Raw genomic sequence first — 14511 nt, forward strand, 5'->3', positions numbered from 1 at the left:
CCGCAGGCGGGTGGGCTCGGAGCTGCCGTGATGGAGAGAAGGAGACCCACGCGCGGTGGGGCTGGGTCGGCGTTCCTGTCCCTTCGGGGAACTTGTCCAGCAGCGACGTAAGTACCGTCACAGAGACACGAGCACAGCAGTGTCCACAGAGCAGCACGTGCCAGAGGAGGGAGCTGGCGGCGCTCCGCGTAGTCATCAGGAGGGGAACGGGGTCAGTTGCGCTGCGCCCGCGGCGTGGGCCCGTGTGATCATTGCGGGGGACGCGGTGTGATGTCCGTGTCCAGAGTCGGGACGATGACCATAAAAAGGTGGCAGAAGCGTGTGTCGGAGAAACATGTACAGTATGATCTGATCTTTCCTAAAGCCACACCTTCCCCAAGAGTATGCATATGCTTTTGTATCAGTAGAAAATGTGGAGGGACCTGTGTCTGATTATTCTGGCACATAGATTTACTATACGGTAATCCTCTACTTCAGACTGTGTGTAACATGTATGCATCGTCTGCACTGTTAAAACAAGTGTCCTGGGCACCCAGCCGGCTCATTCGGGAGAGTGTGTGACTCGGGATGGCAGAGCTGTGTGTTCGAGCCCCACGTGGACTTAGAGCCTACTTAAAAGCCTGGGACACTTTTGTCATCCCAATGACTGAAAGCAAGAGGAAGCCCCAGATGAAGGAAGTGAATTGTGAAATCAGGAAAACACAAAAGAGATGGCAAATTCAGGAAGGTCCAGAGCTGCCGACGGCTCCCCGGGCTGGCCGCAGCACCCCCAGCGGGAGTCCCAGTCGGGCTGCGGACCCCAGTTCCAGCCTGCTTAACCTCAGCCTGACGCGGAGCTCCGAGTTTAGACATGGCCACAAACTGGGCTTCGTGCCAATGAGATGTTCCTGAGGGAGCGTGGTGGGGGGAGGCCTGCTTTCCAGCCCCGGCTCCCCGGCTTCCCCGTCCCAAGCCTGCTCCGTAGCACGGCAGGACCTCTGAGCCTCAGTTGATCATCTGTCCGAGGGAGGTCTGCACGGACTGGTGGGGTGATGTGAACCGTGTGTGACGAACGGAGCCCAGTCCTCCTCAGTACATAGACCTTTCGCTCTGACTGAGCCCCTTGTTGTAACTGCTGTCAGACCTGGCCCTCAGAGTCCACTTCAGAAGACGGAGGTCCCTTGGGCATTGTGGAGCCTTAGCTGGGAACTGCTGTTCTAGACATGTGCACACAGGCTTATGTAGGGCACATTTTAAGTTGTAACAAAGAGACCCTGAAATACAGTATCTTAAATGAGAGAGACATTTCTTTTTCTCTCACCGAATCGTTCCGAGCTAGGTAGGGTGGTAGGGCGGCCCTACCACAGGACTTTCATCTCTGAGACCAAGGTGCTTGCCTGCGCTCCTGCCCTCGCATCCACATTCCAGCCGGGGGAAGGAGGAGAAGGAACTAGGGGTGTGCACAGCCCAAAAGCGGCATGTATCACTTTCACTGTCATCTCATGACAAGAACTGAGCCCTGTGACCCCAGTGGGGGCTGAGAAACAGTCTGCAGTCGGCTGGCCATGTGCTCAGCCCAAATCCGTGCGTTTTGTTACTGAAACAAGAAGGGGAGATACTGATGGACAGGCTCTGTCACCCGGAAGACCAGAAACCTCGGTGTTTTCTGGGGACCTCAGACGTAGCCACGTTGCAGTTTGTGCTAGGCGCTGGGAAGTCACAGGGGTAGACTGGGCAGACCACGCCTCTTTCACGGAGCCCAGGGTCTGGGTGGGGAGAAAGGCTTACACAGTCTTCAAAGGAAGAGAGGAGGGTGTGAGTTAAGAGCACATTAATGGGTCCACTGATTTAAGTTTCAAGTGATTTTACAGAATATGTGTTTGCAGCACATAATGAAACAAAATTCAGAAGTGAAGTGTGAAGTGCCCTGCGAGGGGGGACATGCAGATTGGCAGGCTGGTGAAAGCCTTTCCAAGGTATAAAAAGTCTTTCAGTGGAGAGCTTTGGGGTCCGGCCGTTGGCGCCTCTGGCTGGAGTGGCCCCCCTGGGCTGCTCACGCTCGGCTCTTCCCCTCGCACAGGGAGTCTGTCAGTCGTGTGGTGTTGCTGGACCGAACCTGTGGGCCTGTCTCCAGGTAAGCCATCCTTGTCACCGTTGGGGGCGGGGAGCTTGGTCTAGACCCTAGGCTGGGAGCATCTGTCTCTGGTGGGCGCTGCTGGAAACGTCAGGTGGGGACACGGGGCCTGGTTGTCTCAGGCCCCGGGCCCAAGTCAAGAAGGCACTAGAGTGAGGGGATGGGTCTGGGCGCCATGCAGCCAGGCCTCAGTTGGCTCCCATCTCACTGTGACCCTGTCTGGGCTTCGTGCAGGAGGCCAGTAGCCCAGGGCACCCTGCTCCCCCTTACTCAGAGGCCAGGGCAGCTGGCACGGTAGCTGTCCCGTTCAGCTGGAACCACAGGGTGTATAAAGCTGTTGTCCTGCGGGGTGACAGGACCTCAGTCGCTTGTGGGTCCTGGTGGTGGAAAGGGCCAGCCCCATCCTTGCTCCTTCCCTCCCTCTCTCCGCAGGTCTCCTGCCCTTACGTTGGCTGCGGAGAATCCTTTGCCGACCACAGTACCATTCATGCTCAGGTGAGCGCTGTGGCCGGGAGCTGTGGCCGGGAGCTGTGGCGGGAGCATGGGCCCCGCGGGCAGACGGCCCCGCATCCGAGCCCCTGCTTCTGCGGCCTCTCAGCTCCGTCTGCCCCCTCTGGGCCTCGACGGCCGTGTCTGTAAGATGGGTCTAAGGGCAGCAGGAAGCGCGAGCTGATCTGCCGGTGCGAGCCTCCAGCCCTTGCGGGTATCTGGTCAGCGGCAGCCCTAGGTGTCCCCGGCTGCGGGGTGAGCAGATTCTGAGCTTCCAGGCCTCTGTCCTGACCGAGGTTGCCCCGAGCTGCCGTGGGGCCCCTGTTGGGCCAGTGTATCCTCAACCTCGTTTTGGATCTTGCCCTCTAGGCAAAAAACCATAACCTGACGGTGAACCTGACCACATTCCGGGTGTGGTGTTACGCCTGCGAGAAGGAGGTGTTCCTAGAGCAGAGGCCGGCAGCGCAGCCGGCAGGCCCCTCACCCAGGTTCTCGGAGCAGGTAAGGGGGTGCCATGGAGTCAGTGCCGGAGGTAGTGACATACGCCTGTGACCCAGGCGTCGGTGGAGCCGGGATGGTGGTTCCCAGATGGCACCTGTCCCCGGGCAGTGTTCTCAAGTGCCTGCAAATGCTTGCTGAGCCCTGAGCCAAGGCTCACGTGGAGGGTTGAGGACACAGACACCCTCATGGGAAGGGCTTCCCTTTGGGAGTCCACAGGCCATAGGGAGGCTGTGTGCAAGGACTTGTGGGAGCCTGGTTGGGGCCTGTGGGGGGCCCCTGCTGCCCCAGCTCTAAGCTGTATCCCCAGTAGTCACTGCAGTGCTGTGCTCTCTGGGAAAGGCCTGGAAACCCGTCTAACGAGGCGCTGACCAGTCCCTGCGCCCCACTTAAAGGCAGTGGGCCCCGTATGGAGGGCAGCCTCGGGCTGGGGTCAGTGCGCTGATTGGGGCCGGCCAGCTACCAGCTGCAGTGAGAGCCCGGGGGACCCCGCGTGTCCGTGTGTGCCTGCCTCCCCCACACTGACACAGCCACTGTCACATAGGCGCTCCCTGCGTGTTTGTGAAAGATGTTTGCAAACGTGGAAGATGTTTATGATTTTTACCCCAAAAGACTATCATACAGCATATGGACAGTAGCTTGTTTTGGGGGCCTGTGCCTAGCAACAGTTAAAAATCTGCAAGCTATGCGTGGACATCTCGAATTATCTCAGGAAATTTACATTGTCATTATTCTTCGTTTCTATTTTTTTTTCCAGATCTGTTACAAATAAGATAATTTTTTCATTATTGTAACTAAAATACAAGTTCCCGGGCTGGGGCCACCAGTGCCGGCTCTGGGGTGCCCTCTGCTCAGCCGGGCTGACTGGGTGCCGACTCGCGGCTGGGGGCTGGGCTTCCTTTCCCCCCCGGGGGGAGGGGCCGCATGGGCCTCTGTCCCCACCCCTCCCGCCTCACCTCCCCGTGCTCCTCACACGGAGTCTCCCTCACAGGACTCCCCCCTGCCCTCCCACCTTCTGAAAGCCGTCCCTATTGCTGTGGCCGACGAAGGAGACTCCGAGTCCGAGGATGATGACCTGAAGCCTCGAGGTAGCCCAACCCCAGGACGGGGGGCGCCGTGGTGTGGGGCATGGGGGGGTCTCGGCTATGGGCCGGGAGGGCCTCCCGACCGACGACCGACGGCCTGATGGCTGACGGCCAGTGGCTCCCCTTGGAGTGCCGGCTGTCCGGCTGAGTCCCAGTGGCCTGCCAGCCCTCACCCCGCTCCTCAGTCCCGTGACCCCACGCGGGCCGGCCCTGCCGCCCCTTGCCTCCTCACCTGTGCGGGGCGGACGCTGGGCCAAGTTGGGTGGAGGGAGGAAGGGTCCGTCTGTCTGAAACTCTCAGGGACCCACAGCTCTCCTGAGCAGAAACACATGAACGTACTTGGCAGATTTCTGGGGCGGGACACCAGCCCCCCCCGTCCCGCCCCGGTTGGATGATGCCGCAGCTCTGCTGGGAGGGGCAGGGCCCTCACTTTCCCTCCCCCGTGTGACTGGTTCCTAGGCCTCACGGGCATGAAGAACCTCGGGAACTCGTGCTACATGAGCGCCGCCTTGCAGGCCTTGTCCAACTGGTAGGTGGTGCCCTCGCCCAGGGGCTGGGGGGCCTGGAGCCGTCGCCGGGTGCCCTGAAGGTGGCCGCAGCCCCTGGGCTCTGTCGTGCATGTTACCCCCAGATGCGTGTATACGGATCCACATCAAAAACCGTAAAAACACACATGGCCTTTGGCCCAGCTGTCCCTCCTGTCAGAATTAGTCCTAGGAAGGTCGGCTGAGGTGTGGAGCATGTTGCCTGGGGCGGTGGGGGGGGGTGTCTCTATCCTGTGTTCACGGGAAGGTTTGATGGTCCACATGTGTTTGTAAAGATTTTATCTATCTATCTATCTATCTATTTATTTATGTGAGAGGTGAGCAGTGGGGAATGGCACAGGGAGAGGGAGAAACCGCCTCCCGGCTGAGCAGGGAGCCTGATGTGGGGCTCTATCCCAAGACCCGGGGGTCATGACCTGAACCTTAATGCAGATGCTTAGCCTACTGAGCCCCCCAGGCACCCCAGTGGTCCCCATTTACAGGCTAGATTTACAATGAGTACAGGACAGTATTTACTGAACGTAAGGGGTCAGAATGTGGCCGTGGGGAGAAAGGAGGTTGTGAAGCTTTGTGTGCCGCAGTCCCATTTGGGGGAGGCAGCCTGAATTTTTTTTTAAAGATTTTATTTATTTGTTTGACAGATACACAGCGAGAAAAGGAACACAAGCAGGGGGAGTGGGAGAGGGAGAAGCAGGCTTCCCACTGAGCAGGGAGCCCGATGCGGGGCTCGATCCCTGGACCCCGGAATCATGACCTGAGCTGAAGGCAGGCGCCCCTGGATTCCTCATTTCTGTCTAGGATAGGCTGTTAACTGTGAAGCCAGGGCATTTCCTGGTACATAGGTGTCCTGCTTGGGAGGGACTTGGTGCCTGCCTGTGTGAGGGAGGGGGGGGATGTGTGCGTAGGAACGTCCAGAAGGATGCATGCCGAGAATCTTCCCGAGTAGTTGTCCTCACAAGATAGGATTAAAGTCACTTACTGAGGGTGCCTGGGTGGCTCAGTACATTAAGCCTCTGCCTTCAGCTCAGGTCATGATCTCAGGGTTCTGGGATTGAGTCCCGCATCGGACTCTCTGCTCGCAGGGAGCCTGCTTCCTCCTCTCTCTCTCTCTGCCCGCCTCTCTCCCTACTTGTGATCTCTCTCTGTCAAATAAATAAGTAAAATCTTAAAAAAAAAAAAAAAAAATAGGGTCACCTGGGTGGCTCAGTGGGTTAAGCCGCTGCCTTCGGCTCAGGTCATGATCTCAGGGTCCTGGGATCAAGCCCCGCATCGGGCTCTCCGCTCAGCGGGGAGCCTGCTTCCCTCTCTCTCTCTCTGCCTACTTGTCATCTTTCTCTGTCAAATAAATAAATAAAATCTTAAAATAAATAAATAAATAAATAATAAAGTCACTTACTATTTGCCCATCTCTAGACATTCTAGTGTTTTTACAATGAATATGTATTGCTTCAAGTAATGAGATAAGTTGAGGAAAAGGGAAGATGCCTTCAGGTTGGGGAAGGTTTCCACGGAGTGGGCTGGGGTCAGGGACAGGCGCGCTCTCTCTGTCAGGCAGCAGCTGGCCCCTGACCACACGGCCCCCGAAGCCGGCAGCGCTGCAGCCCTGGGAGAGGGATGGGGGCTGTTTCGGCATCTCGGGGCGGCCGTAACAGAGCATGGCAGGCAGGGTGCTCGGAACAGAAATTTATTCTCTCTCAGTTCTGGAGGCTACAAGTCTGAGGTCAAGGTGCGGGTGGGGGCAGGGGGAGGGGCGGCCCCTCTCCTTGACTGCCAGATGGCTGCCTTCTCCCTGTGTCTTCATGTCATCCTCCCTCTGGGCGTGTTTGTGTCCACATCTCCTCCTGGGAGAAGGACGCAGTCATATAGGACCAGAGCCCACCCTGAGGGCCTCCTTTGAACCTAATTATGAGTCCAAATACAGTCACCTTTTGAGGTCTCCAACATGGGAATTTGGGGAGACCCAATTCACCCTGTGATGGGTCATCTGCAGGCCTTTCTGGCTCAAGGGCAGCAGCATGCCCCCGCCGCCCCCACCGTAGGCTCTTGCTTCTCTCACCAGCTCTTTCTAACCAATGCCACGCACCCTGCCCCTAGCCCTCCACTGACCCAGTTCTTCTTGGAGTGCGGAGGCCTGGTGCGCACAGACAAGAAGCCAGCGCTGTGCAAAAGTTACCAGAAGCTGGTCTCTGAGGTCTGGCACAGGAGACGGTGAGTGACTGAGCCCCTGACCTTGGGCAGGCGCCCGGGGCCCGGGATTTCTCTCTCTGCCCCTCAACCATGCACTCCCTGTGCCTTCAGCCCCTCACTGTGTGCTTGTCACCTGGGTGACCCGCGCGGCAACCTCGTTTTACAAATTGGGGAAACTGAGGCTTGGAGAGAGTTTATGTGTCTTGCTCAAGGAGCTTGAATTTGAAAGTGGCATTGCCCCGAGCCTGTAGCCACTTCCCTGACCTGTGTGCCGAGGCCCAGACACGTGCCGTGACTAGTCCCAGTCCTACCTGCCACCATGCGTGCGGGAGAGACTCTCACAGGCGGTGGCTGGTGACGACCCCAGAGGGGCTTAGCTCAGTGTGAAATGAATTTGCAGACCAGAAGTTTGGGTTAGACCTGTTTCCTCAGGAAAATTGGGAATAACTTAAAATGAGTTCATAGAAATATGCCGAGTGTAAAAGCAGATTATAAAACAGTGTGATGTAGTATAACTCCCGTTCTGTCAGAATTCTGCTAGGTTTATTTTCTGTGTGTGTGTTTTCCTGGAAAAGTCTGGAAATGTTGATGGCAGTCATCTCTGGGTGGTGCTATTAGCGGTGATGTTTCTCTGCTGGGCTCTTCTGAAATTTTAGACTTTTCAGTAATGAACACGTAATGCTTTTGAAATTAGGAAAAAACCGCAAGAAGTATTTCAGAAAGGAAACAGTTTTCAAGGCTTGTCCCAGATGGGTGGGAAATGAGCCCAAACCAATCATGAGTCTTTGCCTGGTAGCTGGTACCTTGTGACTCCGGGGATGTGCGAACCGGCAGGGGCTCCAGGGACCGCTCACTGGGTCTGATCCGTTGCCCCAGGCCACTTGCCTTAGCAACCCTGATGGGATTAGGACGCTCAGAGTGGGCCACCTGCACTAATGGGTCTGGTCTTCCTACAGCCCAAGCTACGTGGTTCCCACCGGCCTGTGTGGGAAATGAGCCCAAACCAATCATGAGTCTTTGCCTGGTAGCTGGTACCTTGTGACTCCGGGGATGTGCGAACCGGCAGGGGCTCCAGGGACCGCTCACTGGGTCTGATCCGTTGCCCCAGGCCACTTGCCTTAGCAACCCTGATGGGATTAGGACGCTCAGAGTGGGCCACCTGCACTAATGGGTCTGGTCTTCCTACAGCCCAAGCTACGTGGTTCCCACCGGCCTGTCTCACGGGATCAAGTTAGTCAACCCGATGTTCCGAGGCTATGCACAGCAGGTAAGCCATCGGAGCTGCGCGGGGGACACCTGGGGCTATTAGCAGGCCTGGCTCCGAAGCCGAGATCGGCATGGGAAATAGCAGTGCAGCTCGGGGTGGTGGGGCGGGTCCCCTCACTGCCTAAGCCCTTCGTGTCTGTGAGGACACAGTAGCCTCCTGCTTAAGAAGTCATTTGCCTGGCCACAAGGCTGGAGATTTGACCTCGGGCAGTCTGACTGTAGAGTCAGGCAGAATTTCACTTTTATTAAAGGAAACATTTGATTACAAGTTTTTGTAAGTCTAGGGAACCCTTTGGAAATCAGTGATACTTTCTGCCGTCTAAACTCATGGGGCCCAAACGAAGTGGAGTGCAAGCCCATGTATGCCCCAGTTCCAGGCAGAGCGGCTCGTTCACGGGGTCCAGTCCCCTGCCTCAGACTGCCACACAACCTGGGGTTTCACTGCTGGGCTTGTGGGAGGAGCTGGACCTGTCGGGGCCGTTCCTGTGTCCCCAACATGGGGGCCAGGGGCAGAGCCGCGGTCAGGTGAGGGACGCCTCCCGCCTCTCCGTCGGCCCCCAGCACCCTCCCTGCCATCCCTTCCTGGGCCAAGGTCGCTGGGTGTTCTGGGCTCACACCGTCGATTAGATAACGCCCGCGTGAGGAGTCCAGTGCTGCCCGAACGCCGCTCTTCCCGGGCAGTGATAATGCCCTCCATGATCACGGTTCACCATCCACTGTTCATTAAGCTGTCCCTCCGCGCCCCACAAGGACAGCTCTGTTTATCCTCACAGAGCCCTCTGAGGTGGGCTCTGTCGTCACCCCCATGTTAGAGGTACGGGGCTAAGGCTCAGAGAGGTTCTACAGCTCGCTCGGGTCACACAGCACAGAGCGGCAGGGCAGGACTCAGACAGAGCTGAACCATGGCCCAGGCTCTCTGTGAGGGCCCTGTGGAGCTGGGCTGCTGCCGCACACCCACCTGGACTCCAGAAGCATCCTTGTCTCTGGTTCTTAGATGTAACACAGGGAACATTCCTGAGTCTGAAACATGGGCGCGGCTGTGGGCCTCTGTTCATGACCACGGACTGACCACAGATTTTAGCAACAAACACATACCTGTGTTAAAAGGAAGAACCAGAGAGAAAAGTAGATGGTGTACTGGGGCCTGTTTTTTAAAAGAAACTTGTAGGCCTCTGACACAGGACCCACGAATCCTCTCTGCTCCCTCATGCAGGATAAGCTAGTGGTTAATTACTCTGATCTTCACGTTCAGCACTTTGCTGAGGAAATCCACCCAGAGCCTCCCTTCCGTCTCCCAGGACCGAGAGGAAGAGGCCCTTGTCTCCATGCCCGTGACGGAGGGCTGGGGGGGCTTGGCACCGTGTCGGCCAGTGGGGGTCGGGGGCACTGCTGCCGATGCCGGGCGCCATGAGGGGCATGTCGTTGAACCCCGTGGCCCAGCATGGCACCTGGCCCCCCCGGCTGTTGGAGACCAGCCGCCACCACGGTGTTCGGGCCTTCTGCAGCACCTGGGGGTCCGGCGCTCGGCTGGGCCCCGTGGTCAGCTGTTGGGAGCCGCGCTGCCCGGGCTCTCTGATCAGTTGGGTGACCTGGTCAGAGGCCAGAATCAAAGCTGTGACTCGACGCCCAGCCAGCCTGAAGGGGCGGCTTAGACACGTCGTGCCCACATCTCTGGGAGGGGCCATCTGGCCTCCGGAGCCTGTGCCCTACCACAAGCCGCAGTGGCAAGGGAAGGGGGGGGCCTGAGGGGCCTGGTGGGTGGACGGGGAGGGCGGGGAGGCCCAGAGGACAGCTGGAGGGTGCAGGCGGCTGGCGTCACCCCCACAAAACTCAGCTGAGCCCTCACGTGCACCTGCGTCTTGGGGGCCCCTTCCTGCTTCCATAGGCTCCCTGCCCATCCCTGGAGTCCCCTCCTATGGGAAGCGAGGTGACTTTCGAGGCTGAACGCGACCCCTCCGCTCTCCCGCACTGAGCTGGCGGCAGGGTGCTTAGGAGCAGGAGCTGGGGCATCACACAGACCTGCTGGGGGGCGGGGGGCGCGGCTCTGCCACCTCGCGGCCGGCCGTATGGTGGGAGGGGAGGCTCCGGCTGCTGTGTCCACCTTAGGACGGGGATGGATGGAACTGCCACAGAGGCTGTTAGGGCCGCTCCGTAGGTCTCTAGCGGGTGTTGTGAGGGCCCAGAGATGGATCCACTGCTGTCCCTGCCCCCAGAAGCAGCGGGGCGCTGGCAGCAGAGTCCTCCGCCCTGGAAAGCCCTGTTGATGCAGCCGCTGCTTCCAGGACACCCAGGAGTTCCTGCGCTGCTTGATGGACCAGCTCCACGAGGAGCTCAAGGAACCGGAGGTGGCGGCTGCGACGGTGCTGGCCGAGGCACAGGACTCAGACTCGAGCGATACGGATGAGAAGCGGGAGGGTGACCGGAGCCCGTCAGAGGACGAGTTCCTGTCCTGCGACTCGAGCAGTGACCGGGGTGAGGGCGACGGGCAGGTTCGCAGCGGGGCCAGCTCGCAGGCCGAGGCGGAGCTGCTGATCCCCGACGAGGCGGGCCGCGCCATCTCCGAGAAGGAGCGCATGAAGGACCGCAAGTTCTCCTGGGGCCAGCAGCGCGCCAGCTCCGAGCAGGTGGACGAGGACGCCGATGTGGACACGGCCATGGCCGCCCTTGACGACCAGCCCTCGGAGGCCCAGCCACCGTTGCCGGGCTCCTCCAGCCCCTTCCGGACCCCAGGTGCCAGACAGCCACTTGGTCCAGCACCTCCTACACGCCTGTAGCAGGCCGGACCCGCTCCGAACCGGGGTGTGGCTCAGCCTGCCCGGCCGCCCCGCACCCCCATGACACTGGAGGACAGGTGTCCTGCAGGTTGGGTTGGGGGCCGGGGTGGGCAGAGGGCAGAGAACATACAATGGGCCTTGGGCCCTGGAAGGTACCAGTGGGTCCTCTTCCTGGCCGGGTTGTGGAGCCGACGTGCCTCCCCACCGCAGCCCAGCAGCGGTCCCCTCTCTGCCCTCAGAGCCAGACAACGAGGCCCACATGCACAGCTCGTCCCGCCCCTGCAGCCCCGCGCACCACCACGAGGGCCACGCCAAGCTGGCCGGCAGCCCTCCCCGCTCGAGCCCCGTGAGGATGGGGCCCTCGTACGTGCTCAAGAAAGGTTGGCAGGACTGGGCAGGGAGGGGGTCTGCGGGGCACCCACACATGCAGCTGGGGCTGGGAATGCGGGGCGTCTGAGCAGCGGCGCCTCCCAGCCCTCCTCTAATGCCATAGGGGTGCGGGCGTTGCCCCTCTTACTGACATGACCGAGGCCCTGGGAGGGAACTGCATATCCCAACACGTGACGCACACAGGACCCCGAGTCCCGGCCCAGCAAGCCCCAGTGCTGCCCCTTACCCCAGACAGGCTGGTGGGGCTGGGCCTAGTCCCATGCTATGCCCCCAGCCCAGGTGCTGAGTGCCGGCAGCCGCAGGCGGAAGGAGCAGCCCTACCGCAGCGTCATCTCCGACATCTTCAACGGCTCCATCCTCAGCCTCGTGCAGTGTCTCACCTGTGACAGGGTGAGCCCTGGGAGTGGAGAGCCAGGGCCCAGCCTTCAGGGGCCTGGTGGTCCCCCCTCGGGGTGGGGGCAGGGGAGTGGCTTCTCCACCTGATGGCCCCTGCCTTTCTGGAAGGGGGAGGGCTCTGGTTGCCTGGTGCCAGGGTCCAGGGGACGGGGAGCAGACACTCTGTCCTCTACCTGCCATCGGGTGGCTGGGGTTCAGGCTGCAGATTCTGCTTGGTCTGGGCAGGGTGGAGCCCCGGAAGGTGGAAACCCAGGCTGACCTTCAACCCCACAGGTCTCCACCACGGTGGAGACATTCCAGGACCTGTCATTGCCCATTCCTGGCAAGGAGGACCTGGCCAAGCTGCACTCGGCCATCTACCAGAACGTGCCGGCCAAGCCGGGCGCCTGCGGGGACAGCTATGCCGCCCAGGGCTGGCTCGCCTTCATCGTGGAGTATATCCGGAGGTGCACCTGTCTTCCCACCTTCCCGCCTTCGGCAGACCCGAGACTGCCCTGGACCTGGCAGGCAACAGACCGTGAACAGCAAAGTTCAGGCATTTGCAGGGCCAAGTTCAGGCATTTGGAAGGCACCCACAGCTGGATGTGCAGCTGTTTCCTGAGGGGGCGGTGGGGACTTCCTCAGCCACCCTGGGATGGCCTGGGTTGGGACTGAAGGCAGGTAACGACAGGGAGTCAGCAGGCGGCAGCTGGAGAGGGGCCTGGCCCAGTGGGGGGAGCGGTGGGCAGCTCTCGGGAGCCCCCACTGTGTGCCACGAGGCCCTCTTTACACGTACGTGATGTCAGGGTCCCATCTACCTGGAGGACGGGCCAGTGTGACCAAGGTCCCTTCACAGGTGGGAAGACGAGGCTCGGGGGAGGTGGTGTCCCTCTCCTGGGGCCACTGGGCTGCCGGTCCCAGGTGTTCATCCCACCCACCCGGCCAAGATGCATCCCTGGGCCCCAAGTGACCAGGTCTTAGTCTTGCCTGGGCCCTGGCGGCACACACCACCCCCATTCTGTCTCCCTAGGTTTGTGGTATCCTGTACCCCCAGCTGGTTTTGGGGGCCGGTCGTCACCCTGGAGGACTGCCTTGCTGCTTTCTTTGCCGCCGATGAGCTGAAGGGTGAGTGGAGTGGGCTGGGCCGGGGAGGGGGTTGCCGGGTGAGCTCGCGGCTGCTTTCTGGAACTCACTGTCAGTGACACCCACCTCCGCCTTTCCACATCCCTCCGCCCCTCCCCACAGGCCCCCATCAGTCAGGCCGGGCCGGGGCCTGCGTGTCCTCCCAGCCCCACTGCCTAGAGCGCTCGTAGGGCTTTGCCTCTCTTGCTTCTGCTTACCAGTTTGTTGGGCAGAAACAATGCGTGCTTTAATTTTGCATTTCCTTGGTTACCAATAGTTTGGGCAGTTTTCGTAAGTGCTTTGACGATTTTTTATTTCCTATTTTGAAATTTCCCAATCCTGTGCTTCTCCCATTTTTCTGTCGCGTGGTTGGCATGTTAACAGACCTTTGGGAAAGCTCTTCTAAAAATTAAAATTAATTGTGGCAAAATATACATGACTTAAAATGCACCATCTTAACCATTTTGAGGCGTAAAGTTCAGTAGTGTTGACTATGTTCACGCTGTAGTACAGTCCCTCTCCAGAACTTTCTCATTCTGCAAAATGGGCACTCTCTACCCCAAGACAGCAACTCTCTGTTCTCCCCTCCCCCGCCGCTGGCGCCCATCCTTGTACTTCCTGTCTCTGAACTTGACAGCTCTAAGGACCTCATCTAAGTCAGCTCATACGGTGTTTGTCTTTTTGTGACCAGCCTATTTCACTCAATGTGACATCCTCTGGGTTCATCCGTGTTGTAGCAGGTGTCAGGATCTCCTTCCTTTTTAAAAAGATTTTATTTATTTATTTGACAGAGAGTGAATGAGCAAGAGACAGAGAGAGTACAAGCCGGGGGAGGAGCAAAGGGAGAGGGACAAGCAGACTCCCCTCTGAGCAGGGAGCCCAACGTGGGGCTTGATCCTGGGACTCTGGGATCATGAGCTGAGTCGAAGGGAGATGCTTAACCGACTGTGCCACCCAGATGCCAGGAATCTCCTCCTCCTCCTCCTACTACTATTATTACTACCACCACTACTACTAATTTTTCTACTACTACTACTACTACTACTATTACTACTACTACTTCTTTTTAAAATTTTATTTATTTATTTGACAAGCAGGGGGAGCAGCAGGGAGAGGGAGAGAAGCAGGCTCCCCACTGAGCAGGGAACCCATGTGGGATTCGATCCCAGGACCCTGGGATCATGACCTGAGATGAAGGCAGACGCTTAACTGACTGAGCCACCCAGGCAGCACTCTCCTTTTTTAAAGCTGTGTCGTATTCCACTGATAGACCACGTGTTATCTATCTGTTCATCTCTCAGTGGACACATGGGTTGCGTCTGCCTTTTGGCTATTGTGAATATTGCTGCAACCAGCATGGCTGTGCACCTGTCTCTTCTAGACCGATTTCATCTCCTTGGGATACATACCCAGCAGTGGGATTGCTGGAGCATACGGCCGTCCTATTTTTCTTTTTTTTTTTTTAAGATTCTATTTATTTATTTGACAGAAAGAGACAGCGAGTGAAGGAACTCAAGCAGTGGGAGTGGGAGAGGGAGAAACAGGCTTCTGGCTGAGCAGCGAGCCCGATGCGGGGCTGGATCTCAGGACCTTGGGATCATGACCTGAGCCGAAGGCAGATGCTTCACCAACTGAGCCACCCAGGCGCCCCCTATTTTTAATTTTTT

At 58.6% G+C, this 14511-nt stretch overlaps 1 protein-coding gene across 5 annotated transcripts in view; it reads left to right on the forward strand.

The window, feature by feature from the left end:
* Positions 1-14511, forward strand: part of USP20 (ubiquitin specific peptidase 20) — a 43179-nt gene that overhangs the window by 16671 nt on the left and 11997 nt on the right. For all 5 annotated transcript variants that reach the window (XR_006607452.1, XM_004757118.3, XM_013058638.2 and 2 more), the window contains exons 4-15: positions 2060-2113; positions 2546-2608; positions 2972-3103; positions 4092-4188; positions 4645-4714; positions 6825-6938; positions 8106-8184; positions 10466-10913; positions 11197-11337; positions 11622-11737; positions 12017-12189; positions 12753-12847. Coding sequence is in view for 4 of the 5 variants with exons in the window: in XM_004757118.3 (XP_004757175.1) it covers positions 2060-2113; positions 2546-2608; positions 2972-3103; positions 4092-4188; positions 4645-4714; positions 6825-6938; positions 8106-8184; positions 10466-10913; positions 11197-11337; positions 11622-11737; positions 12017-12189; positions 12753-12847 (1582 nt within the window). In the remaining variant the exon portion in view is untranslated. The remainder of the gene's footprint in view (positions 1-2059; positions 2114-2545; positions 2609-2971; positions 3104-4091; positions 4189-4644; positions 4715-6824; positions 6939-8105; positions 8185-10465; positions 10914-11196; positions 11338-11621; positions 11738-12016; positions 12190-12752; positions 12848-14511) is intronic.

This window comes from Mustela putorius, unplaced genomic scaffold, assembly GCF_011764305.1.
Source record: "Mustela putorius furo isolate JIRA1106 unplaced genomic scaffold, ASM1176430v1.1 tig00000596_pilon_pilon_pilon, whole genome shotgun sequence".
Lineage (NCBI taxonomy): Eukaryota > Metazoa > Chordata > Mammalia > Carnivora > Mustelidae > Mustela > Mustela putorius.